Raw genomic sequence first — 19,753 nt, 5'->3', positions numbered from 1 at the left:
GGTGTTTTTAGAGGTTTGTTTCTTGAATAAGACCTGTAAAGTTTATTTGAAAGGGCTTGTTGTTTTCATTTCTTTCTTCCGGGGATGGACTTTGCTGTGCAGTTCACGCTGGTCTTCACCTTCTGTCTTCTTGCCTTCGCCTCCCTTGGGCTGCAGTGAGAGGTGGATGGTTGCACTCTTGCTGAAGTTTGCTGTGGTTTTTCTTCTGTTTCATGTTAAAGGCTAAGGCTTCATTAGTTTGCTTCTCTCCTGCTTCTTACTTGGGGTCTATGATCTTCAACTTTGGAAAAGGGTAGTTATTTCTGTTCTTTGTTTAATTTTAGAATTTTTGAAAGAGAATGCTTTTCCAGTAAGATATTTTTTATGATTTTTCTCTAACTCCGTATATAGCGTAGGATGACTTTGGACTTCTGATTCTCCTCCCTCTCCTGCCCGGTGCTCAGATGACAGGCTTGGGCCACCATGGACATTGAGCCCCGAGCTTTGTCCATGCGAGGCAAGCAGGCGGTCTGCCAGTCGAACTTCATCCAGACCCTGGAGAAAGTGTTGAAAAAAACTGCCTTGGTTTTTTTACATGGATGCAACTTTATGTCTTTGTTCTAGGAGGTAGTGCAGATTTTTATTGAAGATAACTTAACCTTCACCTTACCTGTCCAGTTCCGGCAGTCAGTACTGAGGGAGCTCTTTCAGAAAGCTCAACAGGGGTAAGTTGAAAAAGTAATTTTGATCTTCAAATAACAGAACAAGTGTTCTGTGGGTTATTAAATCCACTTGCAGGTTCCTGCAAATCATTAACATTATTTTTGGTTTTTCTGATATAAGGGAGAAAAAGTGTTGTGGAGACTTTTTTTTTAAGATTTATTTATTCATGTATTTTATGTGTATGAGTGCTATCTTCATGCACATCAGAAAAGGGATTCAGATCCCATTACAGATGTTTGTAACCTGTCATGTAGTTGGTTGCTTGGAATTGAACTTAGGACCTCTAGAAGAGCACTGAAGAATTTTTACCCTCTGAGCCATCTATCTCCAGCCTCTGTGGAGACATTTTTTTTTTTAGTTACTTATTTGTATGTATATGAGTGTTTCCCTGCTTGCCTGTGTACCCTGTGCAGCGTGGTGTCCTCGGAGGCCAGAAGAGGGTGTTAGATCCCCTGGAACTGGAGTTAACAGACAGTTGGGAGGTGCTCCCGATCCCATGTCCTCTGGATATCAGCCAGTGCTTTTCATCACTGAGCCCCAGTGGAGATGTTTTCAAGCTTTTTCTCCTAGTAGCTTTTAAAAGTGTTTGCAGTGAGAAAGTTATTTGGAATACAATTCTTTTCTTATACTTTTAAAAATATAATTTATTTTTAATTTTATTTTATGGGCATTAGTGTGAAGGTATCAGATACATACAATTGTGAGCTGCTATCTGGGTGCTGGGAATTGAACACGGGTCCTTTAGAAGATCAGACAGTGCTCTTAACCACTGTGCTATCTCTCCAGCCTCCTATTCTTGTACTTAATCTTTACAATTAAGCTATCTTTTTTTGTACATTATTTTGAGTTAGTTTATGGTATTTAGTAGTGTACTTGAACATAATAAAATGTTCCCTTTCAAAAAGAAATGGATTTATCTTTTTAAATTTGTTTTGTAATACTGTTCCATTCACATTTTATAATAAAAACATTCATGTTTCTGCTTTTGTGTTCTGTAGAAATGAAGCTCTAGATGAAATCTGTTTTAAAGTTTGTGCCTGCAACACAGTACGTGATATACTGGAAGGCAGAACAATTAGTGTCCAATTTAACCAACTGTTTCTTAGACCAAACAAAGAAAAAATAGATTTTCTCCTTGAGGTAAGGCATTTTCCTGTGGTAATAGAACATTGCTGTTTCCCACTGGTTGTCCAGGGCCTCTGTTCTACCTTTTATTTTCTGTGCCTGACAGTTGACGGCATTAGCAAACTCAGCAAGCTGCCTCTCCTCCTCCCCTTCTCTTTTTTTCCCTCCTCTTCTTCCTCTCTCTCCTCCTTCCTCTCTTGCCCTTTCTCCTCCCTTTCCTCTCCCTTTCAAACTTATTCCCTATCCTTTCCTTCCTCCCTCATCATTCTTCCTCTTCCCCTTCTCTTCCTTCTCTCTGTCCTCCTACCCCTCTTCTCTTTTCCTCCATCCTCTTCTCCCTCCTCCTCTTCTGTCATTATCTTGCTTTGTAGCCCAGGCCTCAAGTTCTCTGTTCTTCTGGCCAGCTTCCTGGTGGTATGGTAGGCATGTGCCATCATACTCTGTTCTGCTTTGTCCTTGAGCAGCGTTTTTCGCCTTGTTTCTGTTGTACTCTCTGCTGTCATTCTCCTAGGTCTTTCACTGACTTTTCTCCTCTATTACAGTTAGGGCTGAACCCTAATGCTCTGCTTTTTCTTTTTTCCTTCTTTTTTTTAAGACAAAAATCTATTTATCATTGAGACAGAGTCCTGCTGTGTAGACCAGGCTGGCCTCAGATTTACAGAGATCCACTTTCCTGTGCTTGCCAAGTGGTAAGACTACAGGCCTACACCACCACACTTGGCCTAAGAGTATTTAGTTTCTGTGTGTGCAGGAGCCCACTAAGGCCAGAAGGTGTCAGATCCTCTGGAATTGTGGAGCTGTGAGTCATCTGTTGTGGTGCTGGGAAGTGAACCCAGGTTTTCTGCAAGAGCAGTAAGTGTTCTTATAACTCCTGAACTTTGTCTCCAGTCCCCAGGTTTTTTTTTTTTTTTTTGGTTTTTTGAGACAGAGTCACTACATAGTCCTGGCTGTCCTGGAACTACCTACATATGTAGGCAGGCTGGTCCCGAACCCACAAAGATCTGCTTGCCTCTGCCTCCTAGGTGCTAGGATTAAAGGTGTGTGCCACTGTGCTTCAGCTCCTAACTCTTAATTTTTAAAAAAAATTATTAATTTTTTAACATTTATGTATTTGTTTATCATATATATTATACATACATGCAGTGCGTATTATACCACATGTAGTGGTCTGAGGACAACTTGCAGGAGTTGGAACTCAAAGATGATCATGCTTTGGTAAGCTCCCTTACCTGTTGGGCCATTTTGCCAGACCTTAAGAGTCACTTTTATTTATTTAGGTATCTTAGTGAGCGTATGCACGTTTATGAGCTCAGAGGCAGAGCTGGTGGTAAGCTAATCTTTTGAGCCAGGTGTCGTGGCTGATCCTGGAGCTTGTATTTTTTCCACTTTGTCGGAATCCAGTAGTACCCAGGATCTCCTGTCTCTGCTCTCTTGGGGCTGAGTTCCAAGAAACTGCAGGGACACTGAGCTTATTACATGAGTGCTGGAATCTGAATTCTGTCCTTAGGATCCTCAGAGTCTCCTCCTAGTCCCACCCACCTCCCCTCTTCTCCCCCTATGCCCTTTCCCTAGTCCCCTGATAGGGGAGGTCCTCCTTCCCTCTGTCTGACCCTAGCTTGTCAGGTCTCATCAGGACTGGCTGCATTGTCTTCCTCTGTGGCAAGGCTGCTCCCCACAGGGAGAGGAGAACAGACAGCCAGTCACCAAGTTCATGTCAGAGACAGCCCATGATTCCCTTACTAGTAAGCCCACTTGGAAGCTGAGCAGCTTTTTGGCTTCCTCTGAGCAGGGGTTCTAGGTCCTTTCCATGCATGGTTCTTGGTTGGAGTATCAGTCTTTGCAGGATCCCCTGGTCCCAGGTTTTCTGCCTCTGTTGCTCTCCTTGTGGAGTTCCTGTTCCTTCCAGGTCTTTCTATCTCTCCCTTCTTCCATAAGGTTCCCTGCACTCTGCCCAAAATTTGCTATGAGTCTCAGTATCTCTTTCAATACGCTGGTGGGTAGAGTCTTTCCCTGTGAAGGCTCCTGTCCTGTTCCTTGTCTTCTCTCTACTTCTGATGTCTATCTTGTTTGTCCTTCTGAGTGAGGTTTCAGCCTCTTTCCTAGGGTCTTCCAGCTTTCATGTTTTAATTGTTTTCTTTTGAGATACAAGCTGGCTGCTTAGCCTAGGCTAGCCATGGAATTTGATATCTTATTGCCTCAGTCTTCCAAGTGCTGGGATCACAGGCATGTGCCACCTTGCTTGGCTTTACTTGTTTTTTGTTTTTTGTTTTAGTATGGACTTGATGCATTGATTATAGGCATAATGAACTCTCTACATTTTGTATCCAGCATCATTGCTAAGCTCTTAAAAGTTTTCCTTATTGACTGAAGATGTGGCCCAGTTGGTAGAATGCATGCCTATCATGCACAGAAGCCCTGGGTTCATTCCTATCAAATATAGAATGAGAAGCTCAAGATAATCGCCAGCTACATGACAAATTAGAATATATGTGACCCCCCCCCCCAAAAAAAAAAGAATGAAAAGACAAATGTGCACATTTTACAATTAAGACAGTGACAACTGCTGGTCTTGGCGGTGTACTCCTTTGATCTCAGCACTCAGAAGGCAGAGGCAGGTGGATCTCTTTGAGCTTGAGGCCAACCTGGTCCACAGAGCATGTCCAGGACAGCAAAGGCTATAGAGAGAAACCCTGTCTTTAAAAAAAAAAACAAAAAACAGAAAACCCAAAACTTGAGTTATTGGTAAATCTCAAAATTTTAAGCTGAGATCTATATTCAAATGAAAATTACTCAAATTTCTAGGTTTGTTCAAGATCAATAAACATAGAAAAAGCTTCAGATTCTTTGAAAGGAAACATGGCTGCTTTTCTTAAGTAAGTACTTTTCTTTTGTTTTAAACTTGGAACTTAGTTTCATGAGAAAAGTGTTGTGGTTTTTTTTCCTTTTTTTTAAAGACATTTGTTTTACATGTACATGTGTGTCTGTGTCTGTCTGTGTATGAGCGTGTGCCAGGGTGTGTGTAGAGGTCAGTGGACAAGCTAAAGGGTCCTGTTCTTTCCTTCTATCATTTGGGCCCTGGACATTAAACTCAGCTTAGCAGCAAGTGCTTTACCCTTCTTGAGCTCTTGCCCTCCCTGCACCTCTCTCGCCCCACCACTCCAGCTTTTATTTTTTGCCGTGAATACCTAGTTATCCTGAAACTCATAATTTTGTTACTTGAGAGTCCTGACTGCTGGGGTTGACTGTGTGTCTCACCATCATCATGCCTTGCTGAGAAGTGTGCGTGTGCGTGTGTGTGTGTGTGTGTGTGTGCGCATTAGGGTGTGATGCTTGCAATCAAGCCCAGGATTTGCATCTGCTGGGCACGCACTCTGCTGATGGGCTACACCCACAGCATTTATTTATTTGAAACTGGGGCTCACCACATAACTCCAGTTGGCCCCGAACCATCAATTCTCCTTCCTTTGTTTTCCAAATGGTGAGATTATAGGTGTGTACCACCACGCCAAGCTTGAAACCTGTCTGTTACTAGTTGTGTCTATATATAACTAGTCAGTAAGTTATATTTGAGCAGTCAGTTAAATTGAAATTTGTCTAGTAATATGTAGCTTTAAGATATATACTCAAGTGTATGTGTATGTGTGTATGTATGCTCATGGGTAGGAACAGGCAGGAAGAGGCTTTTGGATCTCTGGAGATGGAGTTATAGGTGGTTGTAAGCTGCCTGACATGGGTTCTGGGAACTGAACTGGGGTCCTTAAGAACCGAAAGCATAGCTAGGCGAGGTTGAACATGCCTGTAATCCCAGCACTTGGGAAGCAGAGGCAGGTGCAACTCTGTGATTCAGGCCAACCTGGTCTACAAAGTCCAGGACAGCCAAGGCCTCACAGAAAAACCTTGTCTCAACACCCCCCCCCCCCAAAAAAAAAAAAAGGAGAAAAAGAAAAAGTGGCTTGTGGGAGCTGGAGAGATGGCTAAGCAGTTAAGAGCACTGGCTGCTCTTCCAAAGATCCTGAGTTCAATTCTAAGCAACCAATCACATGATGGCTCACAACCATCTATAATGGGATCTGATTCCCTCTTCCAGCTTGTATTAAGACAAAGCATTCATATACATAAAATACATAAAAAGATCATTTTTAAAATGCAGCTTATGACTAATGATTGATTGATGTGAATGTTTTTCCCAAACAAAAATTTACACTTCTTGTTTCATAAAATTTATCTCTAGGAATGTGTGTCTGGGGTTGGAAGATCTGCAGTACGTCTTCATGATTTCTTCACATGAGCTTTTCATTACATTATTGAAAGATGAAGAACGAAAGCTGCTTATTGATCAAATGAGAAAGAGATCCCCGAGAGTAAATCTGTGCATTAAACCTGTGACTTCATTTTATGATATCCCAGGTTAGCTCTATTCTGCTAGCTCACATTTTGTCTACCTAAGATTTCTTTGTGTTCTAACTGGTAGTGTTTTGGGTAATTAATAGAAATGTAAGCTGTCTTCTCTGGCCAGACCTCTGTGTGAGCAGTTTTTGGTGCTCAGCTGAGCTGATGGACATATAGGTATGACTCCTAAAAAAGCTTAGCTGGGGAGTAGACTCAGATAACATGGTGCTGATGTGTTCTTGAGGGAGAACGTATGAACGGAGAGGAGACTGGTAAAGGGTGGGGGCCAGAAGTAATTGTGGCGGTCAGCTAATTTCTGCTGTGTTACTAACCACTAGCTAAGCAGCTAACTTTGAGAACATTGCCATTTTTATCTTACTTGATTTTTCTCCCATTTTTGACATTATCAATATGAATGTAAAATATAGTTCTATTATTAATAAGAAACATTAGCCTTAAAACCACACAGGTTGTGAGTCCTTTACTTGGTGAGTAAAAGAAAAATTTTAGCTGTCTTAATTCTCACTGGATTTAAACTGTCTGAATGTTCAGTATAAAAAGCAGTATTAACACTTAAAATTGCCAGATATGTTTTATTGAAGGCTTGATAGCATAGCTGCAATCAGAGTTTTATTGGTCTTTTTGGTTTTGGGGGTGGGTGGGAATCCTTTCCTTTTCTTTCTCTTTCCCCTGTTAGGATGGCATCTCTGCCAGGCTTACTGACCCCAGCTCAGTTTCTGGAACCTACGTGGTGGCAGGAGAGAGTCAGCTCTTGCAGGCTGCTTGACTCCACATGTAGGTGCACAAACACACAGAGACACAATGTAAAAATAAGCTAAAACCAAATTTCTCACACATACTTTTTTAGTATTTGCTAATAAAGATTTATTGCATATGCACTTTTATTAACACTGTTCACAAAGGGAGAATCATTTATATTAGTTTTTTTTTTTTTTTCTTTTTTTAATATGGTCTATAAATTCTAAGCCAGGATTTGGTTTGGTTTGGTTTGGTTTGGTTTGGTTTGGTTGTTTGTTTTTCAAGACAGGGTTTCTCTATGTAACAGCCACGGCTGTCCTGGACTTGCTTTGTAGACCAGGCTGCAGAGATCTGCCTGGCTGCCTTCTGAGTGCTGTGCTTAAAGGTGTGTGCCACCACGCCTGTCTGAGCCAGTTAATTTGACTGTTACATTTTTAGTATTTATTTATTTATGTTTTTAGATGTATTCACTTTACTAATTACATACATGGTAGGTTTTCCATGTGGGAATCAAGTTAGTACATAATTTGAGTTACATAAAATAATTCCATTCTCTAAATGGTTTCTACCTTATTTGTTTTATTTTATTTTTCTTTTTTGAGACAGGGCTTCTCTGTGTAGCCTTGGCTGGCCTTGAACTTACAGTGATCCACCACTCTGCCTCCCCAAGCACCTGGTTTTCAGATGTGTACCACCACAATGGCTAATGGCTTCTACTTTTAACCTAAGACACTAAACATATGCCATTTCTCTTAGTTGTATCATACTTAAAATTTTATGTTTAACTTTGAGTTTTATCATTAGCTGAAATAAGAATTCTCTTCCCTAGCCTCAGCAAGTGTCAACATTGGCCAGTTGGAGCATCAGCTTATCCTGTCAGTGGATCCCTGGCGGATTAGACAGATTTTAATTGAATTACATGGTATGACTTCAGAGCGACAGTTCTGGACGGTGTCCAACAAGGTAAGAAACTGTTAAGAATAGGTGTGCCTTTCTTTGTTTTATACTGTAATCTATGAGAAACACTAACCAACCTCTGGCTTTTTTTTTTTTTATATATATAAATAATAAGACCCCTTTAATAGTTTTAGGACTTTCACATGACTGCAATTGTACCTTTAACATTGATGATGGAAAGAAAAAAGGAAAACCAACAAAAAATACCCAGTAATGTGAGCAGTGAGTTTGTATTTCATTTGTTGTCAAAGCACCTCCATGCATTTTAAACACAGCTGTAAACATAGGTAAATAGGTAAACTATTTATACCATGTTCACCTAATAGGGTTCAAGGCTTTTGTTGTTTTCCTTTTGTTTCTGGTTCTGAAATTGAACCCCTGGCTTCCCTAATGCCAGGCAAGTACTAGACCACTGAGCTTCACCTCAGACCTTTGTATTTCTGTTTTTTGAGTGTTTTTTCTTTGAGAATCTCATGCATGTGTACAGTGTATTTTGATGATACTTACTCCCACTCCTCTCCCGCTCTTCCCAGACCTTCACCTCTGACTCCCTCCCAAGTTCGTGTCTTACTTTAGTTTTTCTTTTTCTGGCTTCTTGAACCAGTTAGTACTGTGCCCGTATCTATGCGGATAAGGGGCAGTCCACTGGGGGATGGGCTTGAGAAAAGCTGACTCCCAAAGCCAGCAGCCTTTCACTCCCAATAGTTCCTCAGCTAGGGCTGGGGTTCTGTGACTCCATCCCCAACATGCTGGGATTTTGACTTATTTGATGGCTTGTTTAGTGGTTTTACTTTCTGTCAGGTATGGTGCCGCACACCTTTACTCCCAGCGCTCAGGAGGCAGAGGTATGCCAATCTCTTTGAGTTTGAGGCCAGCCTGGTCTACAAAGTAAGTTTCCGGACAGCCAGGGCTACACAGAGAAACCCTGTCTCAAAAAACCAAAAAAAAAAAAAAGAAACAAAGAAAAGAAAAAAATTATTTTCAATCATGAAAGGTTTTTTTTATATATATATTTATTTATTTTATGTATATGACTAATCTTTTCATGCCCCTCAGATAAGGAAATCAAATTACAAGGATTACAGATGGTTTTGGGCCACCATATGGTTGCTGGGAATTGAACTCAAGACCTCTGGAAGAGTAGCCAGTGCTCTTTTAACTGCTAAGTATGTCTTCAGCCACTAATGCACTAAAGTTTTAATGGAAAAAAGAAAAAAAAAAGTCATATAAAGAAGTTTCAATAAGTTGATTCCAAAGTGTGAGCTTTAGATTTCAAAACAGTTTTAAAAAGTAAAACCTTGGCTGTCTTTGAGCTCATTCTAGACTAGGCTGGCCTCAAATTTACAGAGATCTGCCTTGCCTTTGTCTCCGAAATGCTGGGATTAAAGGTGTGTGCTACGGTGATGGCTTTCCTGCTTCTTTCTATACTTATTGGCTGTATTTATTTTGATATGTCACTTCCGTGGGCCTCAGTTTTATCATTTGTAAAATGATTTGTACATATCTCTTAGTATTGTGAGAATTACCTGAGTTAGAGTTCTTCTTTTTTGTGGAGTTTTTGCCATTTCGTATGTGTTCTCCTGTGTCAAACTGTCAGGGTAGCCTTGTGCATTCTTAGCATGTATCTTGCTACTCTTGGTACTGTTTGTTTTGACTGTACATCATTCTTCAGAAATTTTAGTCCTTTCACTGGTGCTCTTTACAGTGAAGCTGTTTACTTGGATTAACATTTTCTTGTCATTTTCCTTTCTGTTCAAAAAATTATTTGTTTTTTAATACTGTTTTTAAAATGCAATTGAAGATCATTGCGAGATTCTCACCTAGGTTTGCCTTTCTCTCTGTGTGTACTTATGAATTTTATTTATTTCTATTTTTTAGTGGGAAGTACCTTCTGTGTATAGTGGTGTTATCCTAGGAATTAAGGACAATTTAACAAGAGATTTAGTTTACATTCTCATGGCCAAAGGTTTACACTGCAGTGCTGTTAAGGTGAGTGAAAATGTGCATGAATCACTTGTTCACAGCTGCTTCACAGGCTGGGCGGGATTGCTCAGTGGGCAGAGGGCTTGGTGTGGGCATGAGAACCTGACTTCAAAACCAGAACTCATTCACAGTCAGACATGGTGGCAGGAGCCTGTAATCCTGACACTCCTAGGATGAGTTGGAAGGCAGAGACAAAAGAAGCTCAAGAATTCTCGGGCCAGCCAGCTCGGTGTACACAAGATGGACAGAGAGATGTTGTCTCACACAAAGTAGAAGATGAAGACCAACCTGAAGTTGTCCTCTTGACATCCATACACACCATGGCATGTGCGCCACACACAGCTGTGTGCCCCCACACACAGATGTGCACACATCTCACACTTTAGTCAGAGCAGAAAGTCCTGCTTTAATAACCTCAAGAGAAAGGAGTCAAAAGTGGTTGTTTCCTGATTATGAAAAATATTTTTTTTTAAGATTTATTTATTACTTATGCAATGTGTGTTGGCATGTACACCTGCACGCCAGAAGAGGGAACCAGATTTCATGTTTAGATGGGTGTGAGCCACCATGTGGTTGCTGGGAATTGAACTCAGGACCTTTGGGAAGAGCAATCAGTGCTCTTATCCTCTGAGCCATTTCTCCAGCACCCTGAAAAATATTTTTATTCTAATTATATATCCGTGTAAGCACGTGTGTACAGTTGCCCTCGGGTGCCAGAGGCATCAGATCCCCTGAATTGAGAGTTACAGGAGGTTGGGAATTAGCAGACATGAGTGCTTTAACCTGAGCTTGGGTCCTCTCTGAGAACTGTATGTACCCTTATCTGCTAAAAGCTCTTTCTCCATCCCTTGTTTCCTGGTTTTAACATACTGAATGGGATCCTGGAGCAGAGCACTATCAGGTCCAAGAATGATGTGCTAAGTATGGACAGAAAACAGGAAAAGATAGCAGGTCCAGAAAAAATGTCTCATCAGTTCAAAGCAATTGCCACTCTTGTAATAGCATCCAGGTTACCTTACAAACATTCTAAATTCAGCTCCATGAGTCTAGTGCCCACTTCATGAACACACCTAGTGCTCATATGGACAAGCAAAACACTCATGCACAAGATAGTAAGTCTCCAAGTGGTGGTAGAGCATGTGTTTAATGCCAGCACTCGGGAAGTAAAGGCAGGCTGATCTCTTGAGTTCTAGGCCAGCCTGGTCTACAGAGTGAGAATGGAATGCTGAGAGGTGATGAGTGGGTGGATGGTTGGGTAGGAAAGGACACTAATTTGTTTGATTAATTAGCCAGTTATTAATGTATGTAGAATGGTATGTGGAATGTGAAACCTGTTTCAGGGTCTGGTTGAATTCTGAGTATCTTAGGTGGAGAATGTTCCTTGTCTTTGTGTAATGTCAGAGTCTTTGTATAATCGGTGTGAAACTTGTTTAGTAGCATTTATAGGCATTTATTGTAATAAACTAACAGGAAAGAAAAAGGTAGTTTCGCCTCAGCCTAGATAAGGTTGACCATTTCACTTACACTCTTGCCAGTCCCTGTGAAGATACACCTTATTCTGGCTCTGAGGACAGACTCCATCTATCCTCCTCCTCTTTTATAGGACTTTCCTCATGCAAAACAGCTGTTTACAGCTTGCTTGGAGTTGGTAACAGAGTTCTCACCGAAACTCCGTCAGGTTATGCTGAACGAGATGCTACTTTTGGATATTCACACCCACGAAGCTGGAGTGGGACAGTCAGGAGAGAGACCTCCTTCTGACCTTATCAGTCGGGTGCGAGGATATCTGGAAATGAGGCTTCCTGGTAAGACTAGTTCACAAAGCCAAAGGCAAAAGTTCAATCCGTATTTATGTGTGTGGGGGGGGGCTGGGACCTGGTTACTTGACTTTTCCTCCATAGGAAAATTTCTATCCTGAACAATTTGGGTTTGGAGGTGACTTGAGAACATGGGTGACAGAGGAAAAACTTTAATCTCTAGGATTTTCATAATAGCAATGCAAACTAGGTGACTTAAAATCTGAAATATAGTGACTCAGGCCATGCCCTCTGAACATTGTGGGGACAGTCCTTACCTGTACTGATTAAAAGCCTATCTTTTCACTATGGCAATAAAATGTACTCAAACTGTTTGAAGGGAACTCACTTCAGGACAAATATTCACTATCTGCCTCTGTAAGTGATCATATCATGTAAAGCAACATGTTAAACATGGATGGTTTTTTGGTAAAGTGGTTTCTTAGTTTCTTGTCTCTCTGTGTCTGCCCATCTCTGCAATAAGTTTCTTCATGTCAGATCGGAATGTGTGGTCTTTTAAAGTACATTACAGCAGTGTGTGTTGGTATCTTTCAGCTTTCATGCAGCAGTGCTCTTTGTTAGCGTGTTTGCTGGGGTGGTACTGAGGTGGCACCTCGGGCCTCGCACATAGCAAGCAAGCACTTAGTAGCTGCAGCCAGGCCTTACGTTACTGCTCTGGTGTGGAAGTCACATGGTCACTTTTCCTTTTCCCTCAGAAGCAGTGGCGTGAACTCCTTTACTAACTGTCCGACCACTGGTCCTGTAGCTTGTGCCATTACTACTGTTCAGAACGAGAGGAAAGTTTTACATTATTTCAGGTGCTTTCGAGAGAAACAAGGAAATGAGTATTTTCTTCCCATAGGTACAGTTGCTTTCTTTGTCCAAGCCATACTTATGTACTTAGATAATTGAATATAATATATCGAATCAGTGCTTGGTAAGAGCTGGAGTTTGTGGTAGGCTTCCTGACTCTGTGGGTCAGGATGTGAGGGGAAAAGTGTTTTTCTTAAAAAATAAAACATTTGTCTAGTGTATGCACATGTGTAGGGGTGCCCTTGCAGATTCAGTGAAAGACCCTGCCTTAAAATGAAAGAAAGAATGAATGAATAAAGTTGAAAGGGGCTAAAAATAGCTCAGCAGTTAAGAGCCCTGGATACCCTTTTTTTTTTTTTTGTGGTTTTTATTTTATTTTATTTTTTTTTGTGGGGGGAGCTGTTGGTTTGGTTTGGTTGTTGTTTTTTAAGAAAGGGTTTCTCTGTGTAGCCTTGGCTGTCCTGGATTTGCTTTGTAGACCAGTTTGGCCTTGAACTCACAGAGATCCCCCTGCCTTTGCCTCCCCAAGTGCTGGGATTATAGGCATGTGCTACTGCACCCAACTCACTGGCTACTCCCATAGAGAATCTGGATTCAGTTCCCAGCACACATATGAGGACTGAGAATAATCTGTAACTGTAGTGCCAGGAGATCCAGTGGGAACGGTCTGGCCTCAGGCACCAAATTTGCTGGTCCCTCCATGGCACAGTCTTGACATTGTGTCTCAGGGAACATTTCTTACTCTTAAAATATGTCAAAATCTGGTTACTGCTTTGAGCTGCAGAAATTTACAACATGCTTTGGTGTATTTATTTAAAAGGAAACAGTGATTAAAACAAGCTTTGGTGACTTTTTTTCCTTTACTATTTTGTGTTTTAAATTATTTCTAGTACATTTATTTATTCAGTCTTTCACTTATTCATAGAAAAGGCCCAGATTGCATTTGCACTTATGTAGCCTAGGATGACGTTGAACTGCTGGTTCTTTTACTTCCCTGCGTGTTGAGATTTATAGACCTTTGTCCCACACTTGGCATTTCCAACTGTTTCTTTCCTTGCTTTTTAGATATTCCTCTTCGTCAAGTTGTAGCTGAAGAATGTGTTGCTTTTATGCTAAATTGGAGAGAAAATGAGTATCTGACTCTGCAAGCTCCTTCATTTCTACTTCAGAGTAATCCATATGTAAAGGTAATTAACATTCAATCTACAGTGATGGTCAGAATGCTGCTATTGTACGATATTAGAACTTTGTATGTGATTGTGCCCACTGGTTTCTACTTTGAAATTTATCTGATCTCTACGTGTCAGGGCCAGCACTTGTCAGTTTGTAGTGAAGTACATGGTTTTGAGCTGTAGCTTAGTTTCTAGAGCTTTTTCCTAGCATGGATGAGACTGAGGTAGTTCCATCAGCCTAGAGTGTTAGAGTACACACCACTTGACTTTGTCCTGTGCTGTTTCCTCATACCTCCTGTGAACATACACGCACATTATGTGGTTCAGCAAACGTGCTGTAAGGGAGCAGGAGTTGTTGTAAGAGGTGATTAATTACTATTGATATATCTTCTGGTAATGTTGCTGTTAGTCCTAAATAGCTGTATACCCAAATCACCACACAGAGACTGGGTGTATTTAGTTAACCTAGAACATAGTGCTGGGCCAATAGCTACTCCCTCCTAAACCTCCAAGCCCTCAGAGCTGCCTAACATTTAGATTTCCCACATTACACTTGCTTTTTGTGAAATCTTAGGTCTGGTTCATGCTCCACGTCCTCCAAGATCTCTCCTCCAGCTCCCTTCTCCTCTCCCCTTTTCTCCTCCCACTCATTCCTGCCCTCTGGCTCCTCCCTTTGCACAACATTGTGGCTAGTTGTTTTATTTTGGCCTGTTTACACACAGCTGAAACAGGATGCTTAGAATAAGTATCACAATGCAATATCCAGATTGAAACCAGAGGGGGAGGGAATCAGCATTTAAATGAACAAGGGTAAGGTGTATACATTTCAGAAGAACATGCCAACAAGGAGTTTGCTATCATGTCTTGCTTTGAGTTCTTGAACTGGTGGAAAACATGGCTTCTCCCCATTTTTGCATAGAACAGTTGCCCAGCTAGTCTCAGTTTTGCTGTATAGCCAGGATGATCTTGAACTTCTGGTCGCCCTGCCTTTGCTTCCCAGGTGCTAGTCAAGCTTGCCCTTGAGCTCATTTGAGTTCAACCCTTTGAAACCTACTGATCTTTAGTTTTCTTTCTCCTTTATAGTCCATGATTGTAATGGTATACTTAAATTGCCTTTTCTTTGGGATTTCGTGTATTTGTTCTCTGTTCAGTGAATTTTCTGGAATATGAGTTCTGATATCCAGGGTACTTACCTAATTATGTCCAACAATCTCCCCATGACCTTTAATAAAATCTCAGAACTATTTTTGTTGAAGATTATTTTTGCTTCTGTTAAGAAATGAAGTCTTCAGTTAATTGTTAAGACAGTATGCTAGTTCCTCTCTTGGCTTCTGGCAGTAAGTCTTTGGGGTCATGTAGCATGAGAGACAGGCAGGCATACGGCTTCTGTAATGTTTTTGGCATCTGATGTGTAAGGGCAGGAGTTGTGTTACAGATTGCTTAAGTTTAGGACAAGTTTTCTCATTGCCTTCTGTAGTCCCTTGATACAGCCTTTAAAAATCTTGCTAGAAGGTAACTAATCAAGACACCTGGTGACTAGGATTATGAATTCCTCCTTCCACAGTTGGTCCCTTCCTCTTTTGATGATATTAAAAAAGAAGCAGAGGTACAGAGGAAGAGCTGTACTTGAGGGGCTGGAGAGATGGCTCACTGGTTAAAAGCACTAGCAACTCTCCCAGAGGACCTGGGTTCAAATCCCAGTACCCACATGGCAGCTCACAACTCTCTGTAACTTCAGTGTGAGGGAATCTGACACCCTCACATGGACATACATGCAGGCAAAACACCAGTGCCATAAAATAAATGAAATATTTTTAAAACATGTACTTTGAAAATACGGTTCAGAGCAGTTTCTTAACTTCGAATTTGTTGTGGGATATGTGTATGTAAAAATGTAGAAGGACGGAGAGAGATTCTCTGTCTCTGAGGAGTAGGAAGTTAAGTGACTTTAATCCTGTTTATGTTCTCTGTTACACATGCTTGTGACGTAGCTCAGTATGTAAGTCTGCCTGCCCTGGAACTCATGACTATTCTTCCTCAGTTTCCCACCAAGTGCTAAGGTAGATATGTCTGCATCTTCTGCAGCCTCCCCATTCTGTTTTAAATAAAATTCATCTGTTAAGAAAGAGGAGCACCCCTGAGAGTGTGAGTGGACGAGGGGCTGAGGGCAAAGCGCATGCCTACCTTTAACACTGTACACCGCTCACATACAGTCAGAGGGAAGAGGGCACTTCAGTGGATGACTGAGAGAGTCTCCTTGGAAATGATACAAAGCATCTAGTCCTTGGATCAGAAGGGGAGACCTTCTGACAGCACGGGGCTTACAGGCACAGGGTTTACTGACACTTTGATTATACTGTTAGTGAGGAGGAGGAGTGGTTAGTGCCCGTAGTATGGATCTTGTAAATAACAACTCGCATTTTTTTTTTTTAGTTTTAAAAAACATTTTATGTGTATGGGTATTTGCTTATATACATGTCTGTGCGCCTCTTACATGTCTAACGTTCTTAAAGTCAAGAAGAGGTTCTGGGATCTCCTGGAACTTGAATTACAGATGGTTGTGACCCACTGTGTGGGAGCTGAGAATTGACCTTGGATCCTCTGGAAGAGCAGCCTGTGCTCCTAAGGCTGACCCATCTATCTAGCCTCCCACGAGATTTTTTTTTTTCAGAGATTTTCCTGCCTCTGTCTCCTGAGTGCTGGCTGGAATTGAAGCCATGCGCCACCATGCTTGGCCTCACACTTGATAGTCTCAATCCGACCTACAAGGCCTTTTAAGGTGTGAGTGCTTCTTGGCAGGTCCATGTCCCACTGCAGCTCTTTGCTGCCGCCTCTGCTAGCAGCTCACAGTGCTCCCATGATGCTCTTCATGCTTCTGCACTTCGTAGATGCTGTCTACTTTCCTGTTGGAATGTCCCTGTCCACTTGACTTACGTGTTTTTATATTTTCTTTCTTTCCAAGTGGATGAATCACTTTCTCCCCTTGCTAGCTTTGTGGTCAGGCTGCTTTTGGCATAGTGTTGACACTTTTGTTTATGCTGTATGATAGTCTGTCTTCCTTATGAGATAGTGAGTTCTTGAACACAGTTAATTTTATATCTTGTGCTCTATGTTTTCTGCACAGGTGCTCAACTTTTGGAAAGTTCAGTTGACTTGAGATGCTTAAGATTTTTTTTGGGGAAAAGTTTTCCCTCTTGAGATAAGTTGTAATGTGTGGCCTCAAACTTGACATATAGTGCAGGCTAGCCTCAGACTTGAGCCCCTCCTGCCTTAGCCTCTCCTAAGTGCTGGAACTTAAGACATAATCACTACTCCAAGGTCTTACATTTAATTAAATTTCCTTGTTTAGTAAATTCAGTGACCTTCAATTAAGCATATGATACACGGTGTATTAGTTTCTTTTGTGTTGCTATAAGAAAACCATAACCAAGAGCAAATACTGCAGTGCATTTATGGAGTATCAGGTATTTGTTAAACTATTCAGATTTTTCTGTTAGAAAAATTTTATAACAAAAGGTACAGGAAGACACCATTTTTTTTGTTTGTTTTGTTTTTAAAAATTTATTTATTATGTATACAGTGTTCTACCTGCATGTACACCTACACTCCAGAAGAGGGCACCAGATCTCATGGATGGTTGTGAGCCACCATGTAGTTTCTGGGAATTGAACTCAGGACCTTTGGAAGAGCAGATGGTGCTCTTAACCTCTGAGCCATCTCTCCAGCTCAAAACAACAGTTTTTGTTGGTCATAATTCTGCTTTCCCCCCTCTCCCCCCCTGAAAGAAGTAACCTAAAATAGTAGGGACTCCATTTAAAAACTTTCTGGGTCTAGTTAGGTGGGTATGAAGGGGCCTCTTGTTCTGCCTTGCTGTACTCCCTGGCTAGCTGGCTGAGGAGCTTCGGGGAGGGGGGGGCTGTTCTTCTGCCCCTGCCTCCCATCCTGCAGTAGGAATGCTGAAATTATAGGTGTATCACACTCAGCTATTTGTTCTTGTTTTTTTGAACATGGGTTTTAGGACTCATACTCAGGTTGTCAGGTATAGTCAGACTTACATGGTACTTTTGCCCACTGGGCTATGTCATTGGCCCTAAATTTGACTTGAACTTGGGTTCTCCCTGTATGAGGCCCATCTTTTCTCTCCCTTTTGACTTCAGTTTTATTCTTTATTCTAAAGTTGGTCCTGTATTTTAGGGCTTTGCGTTAACTTTAATTAGATCATCCACCATCTGTAGGCTGGTGAGGTGGCTCAGCATATAAAGTGCTTTCCACCAAGTCTGACAACCTGAATTTGATCCCTAGAACCCATATGGTAGAAGGAGAGTTCTCACACATTGTATTAAATACTGAATATAAATGGTTGAATGTCTGGGTAGGTACTTGTCTTCCCTCCAGTGTGCCCTTATTATAAGACTGTCATGTAAATTAGATTCTCTTTTATATATTTTTGCTTCTTTTTTACATTACAGCTTGGACACCTTTTAGCAGCCACCTGCAAAGAACTTCCAGGTCCTAAAGAGAGTAGACGGACTGCTAAAGACCTTTGGGAAGTTGTTGTTCAGATCTGCAGTGTGTCTAGCCAGCACAAGCGAGGAAATGATGGCAGAGTTAGTTTAATAAAGCAGAGGGAGTCCACACTAGGTATAATGTATCGGTATGTTTCTCTCGGTGTTATTTTTGCATTTGCGTTAGTTTACTTTGCCTGTTTGTTTTTTCAAGAACACCTGTCTCCTGTAGGTTTGTAAAGATAAATAATCTTAGGTGTAGCTCAATGGGAAAGTGGTGCCTAATGTTCACAAGACTGTGGGGTCATTTCTGCATACCACAAAACAAAACAAAAATTTTAAGATGCTGGAGATCAGCACAGTAGTATACACTTTTTAGTCCCAGGACTTGGGAGGCAGAAGTAGACAGATCTCTGTTTGAGGCCAGCCTGGTCTACATAGTGAGTTCCAGGACAGCCAGGGCTACATAGTAAGACCCTTTCTCAAAAACCAAAAAGGAAGAAAAAAAAATTTCTGGGTTGGTGAAGTGGCTCGGAGGGTAAAGACATTTGCTGCCAACCAAGTCTGACATCTCAAGTTCAATCTCACTGACCTGCTGGAAGAACTAATTCCTGGAGGTTGTCTCCTGACCTCAGTGGCCAAACCATGCGGCATATGTGGATGTGTGTTCAATGAACAAACGAAATCAAAAGAATTCTAAGGTGCTCTTCTCTGGTGTTCCTCTCTGCCTGGCCCTCCTAGAAATACCTTTTTGTTTAAGAAGTCTGTCTATCAGCAAGTTAATGAATTAGTTATTATTTCTTTGCTTTGTTGGGTAAGAGGCTTATTGCATGTGCGTGGAGGTTAGAGGAAAACCAGTTAACTTGGCTCGCTCCTGTTTTCTCAAGTATGTTCCAAGGATCTAGCTTAACAGATCCACCTTACCCACAGAGCCAACTTACCAGCTCAGCAATTTACCTTAATCACTGTGCATTCAAAGTCAGTAATGTCTACAGTTGCATAGTATTGAAGAATTTATGTGATTAAAATAGAGAAGTGTTATTAGGCTAGTATGACAGCGGGTATACTTCTTTCTTTTTATATTTTATTTATTTTTTGCTTTCTTTTTTAATAATTTAAAAAATGTTTATTTTATGTGCCATTCGTGTGAAGGTGTCACATCCCTTGGAATTGATGTTACGGACAGCTGTGACCTGCCATGTGGGTGCTGGGAAGTGAACTGTGGTCTTTTGGAAGAGCAGGCAGTGCTCTTAACCACTGAGCCAGCTCTCCAGCCCTGTTGTTGATTTTTTTTCAAAACAGAGTTTCTCCTTGTAGCCCTGGCTATCATGGAATTCACTGTAGACTCTAGGCTTAGATTTTTCAAAAACCTACTTTAGGGTTCTTAAATGCTTTTACCTCTCTTCCAACCCACTGTCCAGAAGCAGGGGAGAAAGAAGGTTATTAGGAAAAGGGGGTTGTGGACCTTTTTAGACGTAGTTCTCTGGGGAATTTTACTCTTCGTTGTCTGGATACCAACAGTCCAATCAAATAACAAACACCAAAGAGCAAC

General features: G+C 41.3%; 1 protein-coding gene across 1 annotated transcript in view; it reads left to right on the top strand.

The window, feature by feature from the left end:
- Nucleotides 1-19,753, top strand: part of Ints8 (integrator complex subunit 8) — a 49,276-nt gene that overhangs the window by 15,426 nt on the left and 14,097 nt on the right. The window contains exons 9-17 of the mRNA XM_021657613.2: nt 604-704; nt 1,701-1,842; nt 4,630-4,700; nt 6,059-6,234; nt 7,805-7,938; nt 9,811-9,921; nt 11,519-11,720; nt 13,590-13,711; nt 18,166-18,350. Coding sequence (XP_021513288.1) covers nt 604-704; nt 1,701-1,842; nt 4,630-4,700; nt 6,059-6,234; nt 7,805-7,938; nt 9,811-9,921; nt 11,519-11,720; nt 13,590-13,711; nt 18,166-18,350 — 1,244 coding nt within the window. The remainder of the gene's footprint in view (nt 1-603; nt 705-1,700; nt 1,843-4,629; nt 4,701-6,058; nt 6,235-7,804; nt 7,939-9,810; nt 9,922-11,518; nt 11,721-13,589; nt 13,712-18,165; nt 18,351-19,753) is intronic.

This window comes from Meriones unguiculatus, chromosome 6, assembly GCF_030254825.1.
Source record: "Meriones unguiculatus strain TT.TT164.6M chromosome 6, Bangor_MerUng_6.1, whole genome shotgun sequence".
Taxonomy (NCBI): Eukaryota; Metazoa; Chordata; class Mammalia; order Rodentia; family Muridae; genus Meriones; species Meriones unguiculatus.
The sequence above is the reverse complement of the archived record's forward strand: the minus strand, read 5'-3'. Positions and strand labels throughout refer to the sequence as shown.